The 18,792-nt window shown below is 41.7% G+C and overlaps 2 protein-coding genes and 1 long non-coding RNA gene across 3 annotated transcripts in view; 2 read left to right on the top strand and 1 right to left on the bottom strand.

Moving 5' to 3' along the window:
• LOC146716484 (protein NLRC3-like) overlaps window positions 1-18,792 on the bottom strand; it is a 368,054-nt gene that overhangs the window by 312,118 nt on the left and 37,144 nt on the right. The gene's annotated exons all lie outside the window — the stretch shown is intronic.
• Window positions 8,420-11,356, top strand: LOC146716486 (uncharacterized). The gene has a single exon (XM_085452468.1). It carries the CDS (start codon window positions 8,543-8,545, stop codon window positions 10,877-10,879), a length of 2,337 nt encoding a protein of 778 aa, XP_085308594.1. The 5' UTR covers window positions 8,420-8,542; the 3' UTR covers window positions 10,880-11,356.
• LOC146716485 (uncharacterized) lies at window positions 13,802-16,893 on the top strand. The gene is made up of 3 exons (XR_014919179.1): window positions 13,802-13,990; window positions 15,065-16,220; window positions 16,345-16,893. It is a non-coding gene; the product is annotated as an uncharacterized LOC146716485 (long non-coding RNA).

Raw genomic sequence — 18,792 nt, 5'->3', positions numbered from 1 at the left:
AATTCACAGAGCCAGCAGCAAAAGAAGCAGCAAACTGCGCTTCACATTTGATCAATGTCATTAATTTTGCTGTTTTGCTTCCACGACTATTAAAATCACACTCCATGCACAGCTAGCTCTCTCTCTATCTGTCTCTGTACTTCAAGAACAGTTTCCCGTCTCCAATCTCTGTTTTCTGTATTATTCATGCGCTTATTACCCACCAGTCTACCGTTGTTTTTTCCCTGCTAATATTAGCATCACACGGCACAGCTTCTGTATCACGTGGTATAAGGCTCCGCCCTTGTCATTTGTTGAGCAGGAAGAGTGAGCACTTGGTTTCATGCAGAGTACGTCCCGGATCAAAATGCGGTACAATCGTCGTCGTCTTTTTCTTTTTCTTTTTTAAATCGTCATTTGGAAATGAGATCGCAAATAAGTTTGAATCGAGATCGCGATTTTCTAATGATTAATCGTGCAGCCCTAATCCTATTAGTCGACTAATCGCAAAAATAATTGGTGACTAGTCGACTATCAAAATAATCGTTTGTGGCAGCCCTAATGCACACAGGGAAAAGTTAGAGAGGAAAAGAGAGAGCAGGAAATTACTCTTACTCTTAGGACGTATATGGCCCAACAGGCCTCGCGATACAGATGAGCTACATCCTCCTGGAAAGCAGCTGCCAATACAGTCTCCCCCATCTGCTGGAAGGCAGATGCTTCAAAACAGAGTGAGAAGTAAAGAGAGAGGGAAGGAACTCAAACAAATTAACACTATATTTTATCTTTAATAATCATATATATTGCTTTACCAAAACAGCTTGTTTTTGTGTTTTTTAAACTACCATCTCTCTTAAACCAACTTGAATTGAACAGTGAGCACAGCCACTAAGTTCTATGTAACAAAAATACAGGGATGGGAGGGAGGGAGACGGTACCTGCACTGACGTTTAAAAAGAAGGAATAGGAGGAGGAGGGGTGGAGGTGGTGGAGCTCTCCGACAGGGGGAAAACTGAGATTTCAGTAAAGCTCAGTCCAAAGCACTTTCCTAATGATTTCCCTGTAACATTAGTCCTCGAGGTCCCCGTCACAGCAGACTACTGTGAGCGCCACCAGACAGTTAATGAGACAAAAACGAGACGCTCTTACAGCCAGGAGGATGCTTCCAGATGACGCTTGATTAATTTGATTGATTATCTGTGAATAAGTCTTGAGCCTCTCCTCAGTTCTTTATATTTTGCCTGTACTGAGCCAGATGTTCTTCTTCTTCCTTTCTTTAGACTTTCTGAAGGTCATTTAAAGTTTTTCTTTGGACATTAACTACTTTTTCACCCATTTTCAGTCCAGTCCTTGTACCTGATCGCTTTCAGAGCGATATTTTTGTTTTTTGGGGGGGTTAAACCACTTAACCTAACTCAAGGGGACAAACCCGAGTTGTCAAATACAATACAAAACACACAACTTAGCAAAGAACCAATTTTAAATTTTATCTTTAGGGACTTTGTTACTAGCAACCTGTCACAGAAACACACTATTTAATTTCTTTGGATTGGGAAAGTAGAAGACAGAAAAAAAGGGGACAAGCTGAAAAATCTATCTACAGTGGAGGAACAGTACCTGAAAGTCATGTCAAAAAAAATTCAGCAAACACCTGACACAGGACCTGAAAGATGCACTTGGTCCTTCAGTTGATCCATCTAGTGTTCACCAAAGCCTCATCTCATGGTGTCAGTGAAGGGTGGCTGTCAAGAAGCCATTATTAAGGAAGGGAACAGGGAGAAAAGGCTGAGGGATAACAAATTACACAAGAACTGGACTGAAAATCAGTAGCAGCAGGTCTGATGGAGTGATGAACCAAAATTTGACAGTTCTGGTTCAAATTGTGGTAATATGTCTACAACCACCTGTAAACTACTGTACAGCTCTGCCATAGTTTGGGTCTGCATTTCAGCCAGGGTGTTGGGGATTTGGTCAAAATTGATGGAATTATGAAAAGTACCACCAGACTTTGATGCACCATGCAATACCATCTGGAAAGCGTCTGATCGGCAGCAGCTTACTAAACACATCGAAACACCATCATTCATGGACTGACCTGAGCCGTGTGGGATCATCTCGGCAGAGAATGGAACAAAACGGCAGCTGATATCGAAAGAAGAGCTCTGAATGTCCTTAAAGAAGCTCGGAGAACTATTCCTGAAGACTACTTAAAGGAATTCCAAAGAAATGTGCCTAAGAGAGTTCAGGGCGTGCTGAAGATAAAGATGCTCAAGCTCATTACCTCATTATATCAACTCTGTTTTTGCCTTTTATATTGTATTTTCATGTAAACTTTTCAAATTTAAACTGTTGCACCCGTTTCCCATTACCCAGCAAGTTATATGTTAGAATTAAGGTGTGGCTCAAACTTTTGCACAGTCCTACATTTCCCATCTATAAAATGATTTGACACCTGATAAACCTTTAAAAGCACTGACCTGCCTCTCCAACTCTCTGTTTTAAACAACACGCACTTACCAGCAGTTGTGTTGCGTTTTCGTCAGGTTAGTGGCTCAGACCTAAAACAGCCCAACATTATCTCTAATTCAGGTCTGGACCCAAGCTGACCCATTAAAGTACGTGGTACTCCTTTTATTTGTACTTGTGTACTCAGGCATAAATTAGACTTTTCAGGTACAAACTAAATAACACAAAGAGGAGCTTATGAATAAGAACGAAACTGAGAGGCCCACTGCAAGAAGATACACACCCAAGTGCTGAGATTGTAAAGATGAAAAGTGAGCAGAGGAAAACGAGCGTTTCAGGACAACGAGGCGGTTTCCTCTTCTTCCCATCTGGCAGCCTCACAGCGGGGAGTTATGAGGTAGCCCCAACCTACCTCACATCTCCCCGCTGTGCAAGAACGAGCTCAGCAACACAAGCATCCTCTCTCTTTCGCGAGTGCATACGTGCACATCTACAGTGCTGCATGCCAATGAACCCATTTTCTTGGAGCACCTACACAAGCTGCAATCTACAGATCGTGTTTCACAGCGCTACAGCGAGAGGCAAACACCTCCCTCTGTTTGTGCTTCATTCTCAGTGTTGGGACTAACGCGTTACAGTAACTACGTTATTATTGTGGTAACGAGCACGGTAACTAGTTATTATGCCAAAATCAGGAACACGTTAGTCGTTACTGGGATTTAGATAGGGTCGTTACTCGTTACTTCGTGTGGTGGCTATCGCGGAGTTTCCACAGATTCAGTAACATTAGCAAGTGGTGGAGGCCAGCAGGTGGATGAAGGAAAAGGGACGCAGAAGGAAAAGAGACCCGAGGCGGCCGCCGGTCCAAGTGTGACCTGAACTTCAGGTAAGAAGTTATGACCTGCAGTCTCTCTGGGTCAGATATGAACCAAGTTTAGGTGGAGTTTATTTTCGTTATTCTGACTTTTTCCGTACTGCGTGCTAGCTAGCATGACGGAGTTTCTATACAGCTGGGTGGTGCTATGAAGTTAATGATGTTGAACTTTATTTTGTTCATAAGTTATTAGAGTTGCCAACCGTCCCGTCTGGTATTCAGAGAAAATATTACGCGTTTCTTATTGAGGTGAAAAGGAACAGTTTGTCCCGGACTTCAGCTACAATGAAAAAGACACAAAGCTGGATTTATTCTGTGTCTTTACACTGTCATTCTCCCCCCTCTCTCTCCCGTTTCTACTTCAATCATGAAACTGATCAATGATCAGCTGATCGGCTCTCTTGTTTGTTTATCGCTCACTTTGCGCCAGAAAGAGGAAACCAGCGGATGTCGCGGTAAACAACAGCAGCACTTTTAAGCTTGATCAGCTGTTGTTAGAATTTATTTAATATTAATTTCTAGTATCAGCTGATGTTTGATGGAGCCACAGCTGTAAAGCTGCTGGTCATGATATGGTTTGGTTATCTGGTGAGAGGGAAACATGAAGATGAAACCAGGAGACGTCCTTACTGGATCATCAGAGCTGAACAGGTGATGGAGAAACAGGTTTACCTTTTAGGTGACATGAATGAGTTGAAGGGAAGTTATGAACTGTTTCTGAGAGACAAATAACACCAGGATCCTTTTTTAGGTAGCTGACAGCTGGTAACTGTGCAGGTGCGGATCTAGCAAAGTGTTGCCAGGGGGGCATGTAGGGCATTAACAGGGAGAGGTGGGCACAAGGAAATACTTTTCTTTCTTATTCTCATTTAAAATGTCTAGCTTTTAAAAAATAATTATCTGAATCTTACAACAAACGATTGATAGATTGATGCATATATACCATCAAAACAGTGTACATCACTGTCACAACAGCGTTTGTTTTCATTCAAAGGCTTTATGTTTTTCCTATAATGGTGGGCCGGTCTCTAGTTAAAATACCCGGGACGATTTTCTGTCCCAGTCCAGCCCTGTAAGCAGCTCATCTGCAGTCTGGTGTTACCTACATCTTCCTATTCAGAAGGCAGAATTTCTGAGTTCTGAGTACAATCGAAAGCACCACGACTGCAGTTTTTGTGTTGATGTAAAAGGCGCACATGACGCTGTGACGTAGGCTAGAATCATGGCAGCAGTCAACGACGGTCCAGACGTGGGATTTCTCTCGTGGAAATGTGCACATTATCTTTTCCTTTCTATTGGTAGGTGGCACAGTGCACTGTGGCAAGTAAGCAAGCTAGAAGACTGGCAAAGTTATGGAAGCAACACATTAACAAGAGAATTCTGAGTAAAACCAAAGTTACTTTCCCTAGTAACTAGTTACTTTGAAAGTAACGAGTAACTTGAAGTAACTGAGTTACTTTTGAGAGAACTAGTAATGTAACTAAGTTACTATTTTAAAGTAACTTACTCAACACTGTTCATTCTAGCTTCGCCCTTCTCTTCCCAACCACACACACCAACACCTTCCTCTTGTGAATTTTATTTTAATCCTTAACATAAAGACAGCTATAAATTAGGATAATCAAACTTGATTTATTACCTCCTGCACCCCCCCACTGTGTGTTCAACAGGAAGCTAAAGACTGGTGCTGTTAAAGTGTTCAAAAAACAGCAGGAGCTCGGTGTGAGGCTACAGTGGGCCAAAAAACACAAGATGACCTCCAGCAAGGACAAAATGTATCTGGACGTCTCTGTGAGCATCTGTCTCACTGTGTAAGTGTAGCACAGTGTCTGTGTGTGCATGGCTGGGCAACAGAGACAGCACAACTGAAAGCCAGCACTCAGACGAGGACCCGGTGCATCGTCTGTCTCATCTCAGCCAGTTTACTTACAAACTCTTTAAGTTTGAATTTTAAAGCCGACAATGTGCACAGGGCAGTGATATTTAAAATGAAGGTAAACTATTCCAATCTCTGCAGCCCCAATTGTGTATCTCACACACACACACACACACACAGTCCTGAATTCATTACTGAAGTCTCATCCAGACATTCAATGTGCTCTGTAATTAAATTGAGACGTGGGGTCAAAATTCCCACCTAGATTGAGTGAGATGAAATAGAAATTGGCTCTCCTCTAACTGACTTTATAGAAATAATTGCATAAGCTGCATTTATAACTGTTATTAAATAACAGCAGCACACGAGAACTGAAGTGTAATCCCAGCACATTTCGCTTCGCTTGCACTGATTCTTTAGAGATGACGACCGTGGTGGGTAATTAAGGGCAAACAATATACAAGTGGCGTGAAAAATGGAGGCTGCATTACCTTTCCAAAGCTTCCTTTCCCGATGGCCCGCAGTATCTGGAAGTGGTCAAAGTTTACTGTGGAGAAAATGAGAAGCAGTTAGTGAGAACGTGTCAGTTTGAGCTGAGCTATAAAACAGGGAACATGACATGTACAGCACTGTGCAAAAGTCTTGAGCCATCCCTCATTTGCTTCCAGGGATCCGGACTTCCCTGTAATCTTTAAAGTGGTATTAAGGAATAGCTCTCCAGGCTTTTTAAAGTGTTTCTGATTTTTAATCCAGGGCTTGTATTTGACCACTTTTTGTCTGTTAAGACCCTTCACACTAATCTCTGAAACATTCAAACATAAACAGACACCTAAGTCATGGAAAGGACCAGAAAACTTAACAAAGAACCAATTTTAAATTGTATCTTTACACATTTACTTGCAGCCTATTGCAAAAAAACAAAAGCCCACATCATTTGTTCTCACTTCTTTAGTTGAAGAATGCAGTTAATAACACCGTTAACACAGACTGACCTGGCAAAACACGAAAAAATAAGGGGGTGGTTCAAGACTTTTGCTCGGTACTGTATGAGAAATGGAAATGTGCACTTCACAATGTATCGCTGCACTTCGGCAGTACTGTGAAGATTAAATGTTTTTTCCTTCCCGATGCATGTGAAAGGTTAAGACTTACATCTCCAAATGTACTGGAACTGATTTGAACCAGAGGACTCAGCCACACTGTTACTATGTACTGCATAAACACGTTTACCGATGAAGGTAAATCAGACGCTGTCCTGACTGTGTGGCTAAATTTTGTGCTGAAAGCATCAAATCAATTGAATATGATTAACTTGCTATGAGAGGTTTTTACTCCAAGTGTGACTTTTTCTGGCTTCATACACCTTTCAGGGTCAAATTCAAGCACTTTGTGAGCACGTTTAATGTCCATTTTCAACATTTTCCAGCACATTACCATAAAAAGGATGCATATTTCACTTCGCATCACCTGAATAAGACCACGTGAAAGGCCAAATTAATAAGTCTTCTCATCAGATATTGATGCTTCTTTCTTATGTGACACAAAAAACAGGAGGAGACAGATCTTTGCTTGTGTTGTTTTTTAAGTTCATTCATTCAAAACTAACTGTAAGACGCTTAACTACATTGCAGTCTGTGTTATTGTTATCACCTTTAAAGTGTTTGTGCTAATAACATCATGTAGAGTAAGACAGGCATAGAGAACAGCACTGACTGGGAGAGGCTTTGAACAGATGACATACTCAGATCAATTCAACACTTTAGACTTTAAAAATGCACAAGCGTCTTTCAAAAACCCATTTATTTAATCTATCATCATTGATATTATTATGTACAGTTATAATGTACTGTTCATCTCCCTTAAATAAACAGGCAGCCTTAAAGTGTGAAATAGTCACTTGTCTACTGTCTCAGTGGCTGATAGTGCCCCACAGGCCTCAATGTCAGCTTGAAGCCATTATGTTTCAATTGTTTAATGAGAAACAGATTTTGAATGAAAGCGAGGAAACTTCGGTAGCACAAAAAAGTGCCTATTCTTTGTTCCCATATGGTTCAGTCATATTACCGTCATTTCCCCCTAAGCTGTTCCCAAAGACACCAGGTTAACACTTGAAAAGGCTGCAGCGATACACAAAAATATCATAATTCTGTTTACTTGGTGACAACGCCGCTTTTAGCCTTCAATCAGAAAGCCTGACGTTGGCTAGTTAAGCATCGGGCTAACGTTTAACGCTTTCACTTGAGGGAAGTAACTCGTATTACTGCTACTGCTGTGTAATCTTGGTTCAATTCACAGCATATTCTACAAGTTACCCTGCAATAACTAACTGTTAGAATAGCGCCACCGTATTGTATCGCACTGAATGCACTTCAATCCTTTATCCCGCGAGTTTGCTAGCTAGCAAAATAATAATACCAATTTTAAACAAATAACATGTGTAACGTACACACTCGAGAAAATTATTTACTAGTACGCAAACTCCCCCGTTGTGAAAACGTACAAATCCTTCTTGTATTTTTCGTTTTCCAGCAAACACTCATTAAAACGGCCTCCAGGCACATTAGCGCACTCACCCCCGACTGATCAGGGAGGGGGTGAGGGGTCACACACTGAAACAGACTAACGTGCAGAGGTACAGCCCAGGCAGAGAAATGTTGCTTTTAGACTTTGCGACTCGTTTTATTTCTCTATCTGATAAGAAAACTATTCAATCAGATAGTTATTTGTGGTGAATGAAATACGGTTACAGTTTCAAGAAGTTTTAAGCACCAAATCCGAAATCCAAGCACTGCAATATTAAAATCCAATTCAATTTCTTGTTTGCTCCGAAATCTACGACATGACTATATACAGAAAAGCTTGACATGGTATGCAAAAAAAACCCGAAGACAATACAAATACAAATACATGAACAAAAAAGGTTTTAACTGTCAGTTATGTCATTTTAAAATTTTCCAAAACTAAGATTTTCTTTGATTGACTGATATTAAATTGATTAGGGTCAAGTTTAGTGTGAACAATATTACACAAACAAGCACGTGTGTGCGCATGCGCACATATGAGAATCCCTTCGATCGCTTCTCATATGTGCGCATGCGCACATATTAGAATCGCTTCGATCGCTTGTGACGCGGTAACTTTGCTTTGATCCTTTCTGACGTCATAACTTTGCTTTGATCCCAAAACCCATAAATAGGAGCGCTCACCTGTTACTTTATGCTTAACGGACGTTGACCTGCAGCAACTGAAACCCTTTCGAGAAGTTTTGAGAGCAATTTACGAGAGAAACCAAAACAAGTTCAGTTTTGTTTCTCACCAATCCACAGCGCAAACAGACACATTACACCATGTCAGCCAACCCATCCTTCGGCTCAGATGAGCTTGGAATATCTAAAGGGACCATTTTGGGAGATCACCACATGGTGGAGGCTTTCCTTGGAGAAGGAAGCTTTGGTGTTGTAACGAAATGTCGCGATACAAAAAACAACAAAACGGTTGCTATTAAAGTCAACAAGAGCGACCCTGAAATTCTGCTCCAGGCAAAACTGGAAATTTTCATCCTGGAGCAGCTACGACGCTTGGATCCAGACAGGTGCAACATTGTCGAATGGAACGGCTATTTCCTCGATGGAGAGCGCATTTGCTTGAATTTCGAACTCCTCGACCAAAGCCTGTCAGACTACATAGGGGACCGGAATAACCAAGGTCTCCCAATGAGAGAAATCAGGCCAATTTTGAATCAGCTCGCAAATGCTCTGTTCCACCTGGGTTCTGTGGGAATAGTGCATGCTGACCTCAAACCTGTCAACATCATGGTTGTGAACCGCAGTGAGTCTCAATTCAGAGTCAAACTTATAGACTTTGGCATCGCATGTAACACCTCTGCAGTGATTCCTGGTGACTGTGTGGGGACAATTGGTTATTGTGCACCTGAGATTATGCTTGGCACTCCATATGATGAAGCAATTGACATGTGGTCTCTGGGGCTGGTAGCTGTGGAGCTTGCTACAGGGGTGCCTCTCTATCCTGGGGAAGACGATTATGACGTTTTGAAATTCATAATTGAAACTCAGGGTCAGCTACCAGATCATCTTCTAGAGTCTGGCTTGTACACTGACAGCTATTTCATCGAGGATAACCACAACGAACAGCGCTGGACATTTAAGACCCCAGAACAATTTCAATACGAGACAGATTATCGATCCAAGGAAACTCGATCGATAAAACTTAAGTGTCTCGATGACCTCGAACAACTGCTGAAGGTTAGGCGAGGACTGGAAAATGGCCAAACATTATTTGTAAGGCTATTCAAAGAAATGTTGGCCTTGGATGCAAATCAGCGCATAACACCCTCGGAGGTTCTGAAGCATCCCTTTTTCGATCCTGGCCTCTCAAGGAGAACCCCCTGCACGGACATGAATAGTACAGGGGGAGAACTCCTTGTGCTCTCTCAGCAGCCTTCAAGCTGGAAAAGTCATGGATCGCAAAAATTCAGCTGCAGTTTCCAAAACTCAGTTGAATTTCCTCAAAAAAGAGACATCAACACCTCAGCCAACCCATCTGCCTCTGAAGATGATCTTCAAATAACGAAAGGGACCATTTTAGGAGATCACCACGTGGTAGAGGCCTTCCTTGGAGAAGGAGGCTTTGGTTTGGTAACCAGATGTCGCGATACAAAAAACAACAAAACGGTTGCTATTAAAGTCAACAAGAGCGACCCTGAAATTCTGCTCCAGGCAAAACTGGAAATTTTCATCCTGGAGCAGCTACGACGCTTGGATCCAGACAGGTGCAACATTGTCGAATGGAACGGCTATTTCCTCGATGGAGAGCGCATTTGCTTGAATTTCGAACTCCTCGACCAAAGCCTGTGGGACTACATTGGGGACCGGAATAACCAAGGTCTCCCAATGAGAGAACTCGGGCCAATTTTGCATCAGCTTGCAAATGCTCTGTTCCACCTGGGTTCTGTGGGAATAGTGCATGCTGACCTCAAACCTGGAAACATCATGGTTGTGAACCGCAGTGAGTCTCCCGTCAAAGTCAAACTCATAGACTTTGGCCTCGCATGTCCTGCTTCTGCAGTGATTCCTGGTGACCGTGTGGGGACAATTGGTTATTGTGCACCTGAGGTTATGCTTGGCATTCCATACGACAAAGCAATCGACATGTGGTCTCTGGGGCTGGTAGCTGTGGAGCTTGCTACAGGGGTGCCTCTCTATCCTGGGGAAGACGATTATGACGTTTTGAAATTCATAATTGAAACCCAGGGTCAGCTACCAGATCATCTTCTAGAGTCTGGCTTGTACACTGACAGCTATTTCATCGAGGATAACCACAACGAACAGCGCTGGACATTTAAGACCCAAGAACAATTTCAATACGAGACAGATTATCGATCCAAGGAAACTCGATATATAAAACTTAAGTGTCTCGATGACCTCGAACAACTGCTGAAGGTTAGGCGAGGACCGGAAAATGGCCAAACATTATTTGTAAGGCTAATCAAAGAAATGTTGGCCTTGGATGCAAATCAGCGCATAACACCCTCGGAGGTTCTGAAGCATCCCTTTTTCGACCCTGGCCTCTCAAGGAGAACCCCCTGCACTGACATGAATAGTACAGGGGGACAAAACCTTGTGCTCTCTCAGCAGCAATCATCGTTTGGGTGGCCAGAATTCTAGGGGAGCTAGAAATTCTTGTGGAAAAAAAGCCCAAAACAATAACATCAACAAAAACAACCAATGAATATGGTCTTAAACTTGGGCACAATTTGGCTTGAAATCCATCAACTAATCTCTCAATATTCAAAGCGGAGCAGCAGACAACTTACCATCACATCAGTCCTTCAATCAGACCTACAACAAACGTCTTCCTTCTCTCACCCCAACCGGTCGCAGCAGATGGCCGCCCCGACCTGAGCCTGGTTCTGCCGGAGGTTTCTTCCTGTAAAAAGGGAGTTTTTCCTTCCCACTGTCGCCAAAGTGCTTGCTCATAGGGGGTCATATGATTGTTGGGTTCTCTGTATGTACTATTGTAGGGTCTACCTTACAATAATACATACAGCCTTGAAGTGAGTGGTGATGTGATTTGCTGCTGAATGAATTGGGAACTAATTGGAAATCTGGATATTAATTAAATAAACCTGCTTTGAGCATCAATTAATTGTTGTTTGAAATTCTTTATAAATATATAAATATAGTGCCACTCTTCTACTGTTTAAATTGAAACTGTTTAAAACTGACTAATTTATTCATACACTTGAGCATAAACACACGCACAGTAAATGGCCTGTATTTGTACAGCGCTTTACTTAGTCCCCAAGGACCCCAAAGAGCTTTACACTACATTCAGTCATTCACACATTCACACACTGGTGATGGCAGCTACATTGTAGCCACAGCTGCCCTGGGGCGCACTGACAGAGGCGAGGCTGCCGGACACTGGCGCCACCGGGCCCTCTGACCACCACCAGTAGGCAACGGGTGAAGTGTCTTGCCCCGGGACACAACGACCGAGACTGTCGGAGGCAGGGCTCAATCTGGCAACCTTCCAATTACAGGATGAACTGCGAACTCTTGAACCACGATTGCCCTATATACACATATACTTTACAGTACTAGTCAGTGCTTACATACTAGTTCTTTTCCCTACTTTTTCATGCTTACTGGTACAAATGCCTGTTACTAGAGTTAAATGCTATCAATGTATTCTCACAGTTATGGAACTGTACAAATGCATACAAAATAACGCTCACGCAAACATAACTGTGCACTAGTTTGCCCTTATTGCTGCAGTTTGTTTCAAGTTGTTCTCTCTCACACACACACACACACACACACACACACACACACACACACACACACACACACACACACACACACTATGTAACGTTTCAGCAAGAAAATACCGCCCCTCCCCCCCACAGTGACACCACCACCACTAGTCTGCACAGCTGACATGAGGCAGCATGGATCCATCCTTTCATGCTATTTATGCCAAATTCTGACCCGACCATCTGCATGTCAGAGCAGAAATCAAGACTCATCAGACCAGGCAACATTTATCCAATCTTCTCATGTCAAATTTTGAGAACTGTAGCTTCAATTTCCTGTTCTTAGCTGACCAAAACGCTCTTCTGCATTCTTTGGTTGCAACAAATGGTTGTATGAGCTACGGTTGCCTTCCTATCAGACATTTTTCTCTGACCGTTGACATCAATAAGGCAGTTTTTCCAAGAGAACTGCCTTTCACTGGATATTTTCTCATTTTTGTCACCGAAAAGGGTGTCTGTGTTACTTCTTGTCTTATATATATTGTCTCTGTTTTCCTCTGTCCTTTGTCAGTGTCTGTTCACCTACCCCTGTGTCTCCATATTCCCAGTGTTCAAGGTTTCCGAGTGTTTTCCCAGTTTAGGTTTTCATGGTTGGTTCTGTTTGCTACTCAGCCAGAATAAACAGCTCGCTCTTTTTAAAAGTAGGCTCCAGAATGGATGATGGCATGTTCGCATGTCTTTATGCAACACTGAGTGTGCTGAACTAAAGGTAGGCCTAGTTTCATTTTCATGGTCATTATTATCATGACAATGATTACGCCTTATTCTGATTATTTCTCCCTTTTGGAGATGTAACATTTACATGAGGGGTGTAGGAACATTTCCCCCTAAATATTTTTAGATACATTTTTGTTGAAGTCACTGTTTTTGTCGTATTGATGATGCAGCTAGAATAAGTGCTTTTAAATAAAAGAATAACCATTCAAAGTGCTCAGTGGTGAAACTGTAACTCTTTCAGAGTTTGACAGCTGGACAAGTGATGCCGTATTTAAAGAAACATGAGATGAGTGCAGCATATTATCTGAACAGAGATCATTCAATGAGCAAGAATAAACACTGAAAGAGAAACACTTCACTGTTGATTATCATATGAAGTCTAATAAAAGCTGTTAATCTGTTAATATCCTGCTAATCTGCATACAGCAAATACAGAACATGCGACTTTAAAGCATCCAGCAAAGTGATAACTGTCCTCTGCCCACTAAGTAGTGACTCTACAAAAGATTATTTTCAATATCATCTTTATATTATATTTAGTTATTCTCCAGCGCAACAATGTAAGGAGCTCTGTGATTGGTTAGGAAAGGACAGACTGGCCACCTCGATTTTTCTTCACTGCACATTGATCCATAGCTTTGCTCTGTAAAGGCTAACAAAGTGCTTTTGCTTTACAAAGACATTCAGCGTCGGTATTCACTCTTTTAAAATGCCACTGAACACTGGAGTGAAATGGAGCCCTGATCCTCAGAGTTTTATTGTTGCTAACATTTCTTATAGATAGCACAGATGGTGCCCCACTGCAGTAATCACTCATGTCTAGATATTCCTGTTAAAAAGGAGTTTTTCCTCCCCACTGTAACATGGCAAACATAGCAAACGGATAATCCAGCTGAAGCTTCAGACAGCCGTCAGACAGTGAAACACTGCCATCTGCTGGACGCGAATAACAAAGACGCTGCTTTGACGGGTGAGGGAGTTTCAACAAGTCTGCAACGACTCAAGCATCAAACTACAGAACTATTCTAGCGGACATGGTGCTCTAATGACTGCTTCATTAACGCAGGTCAGAAAGGATCAAACATATCAATAAATCATAAAACACAAAACGTCTCTTATTGCCCAGGGCTCAGGAAGTGAGTGTGTTCCTTATAGCCCAACACGTTCTCACTCCCAACTCGTCAAACGTGTGACGCATGGTCAGGCTCCCTCTGCTTCACTTATGGACCATATGGACCACCAGGTAAGACCATTTAAACGGACAGCATTTATAGAATGACTATTAAAAGTCTGCGAGTGTCAGTAATGTTAATGTGGTTATGTTAGTAATACACCGAGTGCTAATATAACAGCTTTAAGATGCATTTGTAGATGTTATTACGTGTTTTACCGTCTTTATGGTGCTAGCTTAAAGTTACTGTGTAAACGTTAGCTTATATTGGAGGAAAGCTGTTACTGTTTAAACGATGTTAGCACAGAAATATTAGCTTCTGTCATGACTGATGAAGTTACTAGTTAATAAAGTTTCCAGTAAAGTGTTTAATCGCAGCCACAGACTGACAGCAAATATCTCGATTAGCTTCAGTGCATCTGTAATAAATATGTGCAAGTTTCAGTGCTTCGTTTAAACTGTATGATACTTATACTGACCCAGGGTCAGTGTAAAATACAATCCTAGCTGTGTGAACAAAGCCTGGCTGCTTTAATCCTGCATGACAAACCTCAGGATGCAGGTTATTATTACTCTTTCCTGCTGGCACACCTGTCACACCTGAGAGTCAGCTAGAAACTCACAGTGACGTGGACATCATGCAAAGACTGCCAGACTCTGTAATACTGCAAATGATCAGTGACTCAGGTTATCACTAAACTTTAAACGGCACCTCTGTGTCTCTGTGTGCTGAACATCTAGGATTGAGTCAGGCTGCATTGACTGTGGGACTTTAATGTGTTAAAAGCAGGTTGAAGACGGCTCAGAAACATTTGAAGATTAAAATTTAGCATTATGGCTGCTGGTGGTTTGTAAAGCCTCTACTCAGCTGTATTTTTGTTACTAATTTATGTTTGTTGTTGTTTAACACAGATTTCAGAAGAGCAAATATGCTTAATAGTTTAACTAGATTTCATTTGTCAGTGTGGGACTGCTGAGTCACCTGAAGAACTCATTTCATTCATTCTCCACATGATGTTCATTTACAGAAATGTTTCACAGGAACTGATTTCTCCCAAAGGGTGAACTAGTGTGTTTCCATAGATTACCTCTGTATGAATGTACTTCTTAAATGAAGGCAAGTGTTTGTCCTTTTTTGTTCCTCAGGTACAGTACGTGATATCAAGGGCAGGCGGTCATCACTGGGGGTAGACAAGAAGCAGACGTACTTCCAAGAGGGAGCTGCAGTGAGGTCAGAGGTCAGAATCTGAAACAGCTCAGGTTTATATTTTAGAGGTTATAAAAAATCAAAATGTATTATTTAAAGAAACCTTTAAATAATAGTCATAATTATGATTATTATAAGAAATATCAAACATTTAAGTGGATTTTCTGTTACACATATCGTGTTAGCCCTGCAATAAACTGGCAGCCTGTCTTTGTCCTGTATCAGCTGGGATAGGCTTCATCCTCCTGCAACCCTGAATTGGATACATTGTATTCCAATTATGTAATCTGATCATTTACAAACTCAAGGTATCTAATCAAAATGTAAGTGATGCCGCCCTTGACAGACAGGGAGATTTTATTCCTCAAAGACCATCATCCAGTCGAAGTACTAGTTGCCACGTGGTCAGTGTTCTCACAACCATTGATTTTATCTCACAACTTGTTTTCACCAAAGAATTTCAGTAAGTAAATATTCTTCAATCTCTTTTTCCCCCCAGTGTCTGCAGATCTGCATCAGTGTCCACGTGAAGAACCTAGTTATGTTGCCAGTGTCAACCCAACAAAAGGTACTTTACCTTCTTGTATATATTGTGATTCCTTTACTTTTATATTTGTTGTTATAGTTGAGTTAGGCAGGGCTTTTGTGCAGTCCTAAGAAACATACTGCCTAGAGTGTTTTTCACTTTGTGGAAGAGTTTCTTTATTTTTTTTCTGTTAGTGTGTGGAACTGAGGTGCTTCGTCAGGAGCTCCTTCAGTTGTTGGAGGATGGAGAAGAGGACGCAGCCATGACTTGTGAGACGTTGTCTGAGTCAGCTGCTACTCACTGGGCGATCAGAAACATGGTGTCCTTGCTAAAGTGGAAAGAGGCCAGGCCTTGTCTTATAGACAATATGTTAGCTACTCTGGATCCACAGTCACACCGTGTGTGTCAGTGTGGCAAACAAGTAGTTGTGAGGTGTCTGGACTGCCTGCCTCTTCCATTCCTTTGTGCTGACTGTGATATTGCAGTTCACACACGCTTTGTCCTGCACAGCAGAGAGGCAGTAACAGGAGGGTTTTTGCAGCCTTCATCAGAGTTTCACAATCCAATAGGTACGGTTTTTAAGTCTTATGCATTTATTGCTATGTACTATGAGTGTGTGCTGTTATTGTATATTTATTGTGTATCATTTAATTTCCAATTCTTTTTATATATATTGTGTGTTTTTAATGTTAGTTCGGCTGTTGCCTGTGCAAAGACCAGACTGTGTGTGACTGCCCAGCAGGTAACGTTGAGGTTTCACCCGGTGCAATTGTGGCTCTTGTAACCATAAATGGTAAGTTGCTCTTTTGTCACACAGTACATACACAATAGATGTGTTTGCAGGTTTTATTGCAAATTGTACATTGCTACATTGTTTTGAATTACCCTCGGCCCGCAGTATATGTGGGCACCTGTCAAAGGTCATTTGGATTTACCAGACCGCTTTGAAAACAACATGGGAAAAAATGAATGTCTTTGTTGAGCCATGACTGGATTTCTCCTTATCCTTCCTAAAGGCCGTTATAACCTTGCACTGCCAGTGGTGAGCTGCACCAGCTGTGGCCTAATGTGGTCCCCCTCAGTTAAGGACTTCCAGGGTGGTGGATATTGGCCTGGCACCTTAAATTTCTGCACCCTGTTTTCAATGGATGTCTTTCAGTCTTTCTATGACATTAAGAAGCTGCAGCAGGGATGTCACTTAAGGCCTTTGTCAAAGTGCTGGATGAACGAACAGCCCATTTTGGAAGGGTGAGTTTCTAAATTTTCAAGTTTAAGGAAATTGTGCAAATCAATGTTTATGATGACTGTCCGTGAATATTCTGTTGTTTGTCCTCTACTTAAAAGACTGGCCGAATATCAGCTGATGCCTTCAGCAAAAGTTTCTTGGAGTGGAGTGCTGTAAAGTGTGAGGTGGACAGGATGTGCAAGGAGCCATGCTTTAGCTGCCCTGCCTGCACTCCAGACATGCTCGCCGTCTCAGTTGATGGAAACTGCAAGCTTTATCGCTTTCAATCAAATGCAAGGTACGTTATGCATTGTGTACATAAATCAAATATGGATTTGTACAAAAATTGTATTTTGATGTTTCTTTTCAAACAACTGTCACCGTGTTCGTTCAGCACTTCAGAGCAGGGGAACTTTGAAGGTGTCTTCATTGAGAAAGATGAGGAAGTTGCTGAGTTTGTGAAATACATCCAGAGACACACAAATGATGTAAGATACACATATATATCAGTGCTGTCAGCGTTAATCTTGTTAAAATGACGTTAACGCCATAACCATATACTCATACGTGTGTGTGTGTGGATACATATTTGGATGGGTGGATATTTATTTTGTTTTTCTCTTGGTGTTGTCGTAATACTATTTACTTGACTTTATCTTAATGTGTACTTCATTTTGAGTAGCTCACACTTGGATGTGCGAGGTATACTGCAGCTTGTAGTCTTGGATACGTTTAAGACATTTTGTTATAAGGTTGAATGAATTCAGCAGTCATGTATTGTGACCTCCTTTCTATAGATCAAATGGGGAGGTGCGTTTCAGGATGGGGCCGGTTCTACAGTTGGAGAAGAGGTGGAACAAGTAAACAGTTTCCTGTCTAGGGCGGCCATCACAACGAAGTACATGTCTAAAGCAGGTGTGTGTCTGTGTGTGAGATTCCACTCAGTCTCCTGCTCATTCATTCTTATTTGTATACTAACTGAAATGCAGGGCGAACAGACATGCTGAGCCTCCTGGCTTTGGGCTGGAACAAAAGGAAAGTGGAACAACTGGGCCGCACTTTGAGCCAGAGATATCTAAAGGTCATTTTTTCAACACCCATTTTAATGTGTGTGGTAATGGGGGAAAACACCAGTACTCTAAAAATGTCCATATGAATGACATTTATTAATGTATTCTTAGATCATAAGGATCTTTAGAGAACAAGTGGAGAGCCTGAATGCGAGCAGAAATGAGCTGGGTGTGGATGACGACACACTGCAGCAATGGGCTGAAGGTGAGTCTCAATATAATGCACTCGTGTATAACAACAGGACCCACCATGGCCTCATTAAAGAACTTAGAGTTAAGATCTTTCTGACAGTGTCAACAAACAATGAAAAATAAGCTTGTAAAAGCAGAATTGATGGCAGAGTTGTTGCGTTTGATCAAATTGGATTGGACCTGGGTTGAAGTGATGTCGTACTAGTTGGTTTTATAAAGCTGAACACCAACATACTTGTTATCTCATGATAATGCAGCACATGAAGGCTCCAGATGTCTTATAATGAATATCATCAAGTCAGTGATTACAGAGTCCACTGTAGTTTGGTGACTGTTACTCATCCTGTGTTCTGATTAATATTCCTCTCACTTAGAAACGGATCAAACTGATGGCAGCCTTGGAGCGTTGCAGGCACGAGTAGAGGAGCTTGTCGTCATCATCAGAGTGCGAACACAAAGTCTTTACAGACAAAATGGTGTCACAGTTTCTTTGAAACGGACCGTTTGATGCTCAGTTTGTACAGCTCGTACAGCTACTTTGTAAACAGAATAAAATCAGATCCAGGTTTGTTTAAGCTGGATGTGATTTGTTCTAGCAAACGAATTGATGAGTGTAGATTAAAATGTAAATATATGCATTATGTGAAGGTGTTC

The sequence above is a fragment of the Copadichromis virginalis genome, linkage group LG3 (genome assembly GCF_057382275.1).
Source record: "Copadichromis virginalis isolate Kocher_CV1m ecotype Utaka linkage group LG3, C_Virginalis_male_GT1.1, whole genome shotgun sequence".
Lineage (NCBI taxonomy): Eukaryota > Metazoa > Chordata > Actinopteri > Cichliformes > Cichlidae > Copadichromis > Copadichromis virginalis.
This window is presented reverse-complemented; position numbering and strand designations above follow the sequence as displayed.

Coding starts and splice junctions, on each gene's coding strand:
- LOC146716486 (XM_085452468.1), top strand. CDS start 8,543: ATGTCAGCCAACCCATCCTTCGGCTCAGATGAGCTTGGAATATCTAAA.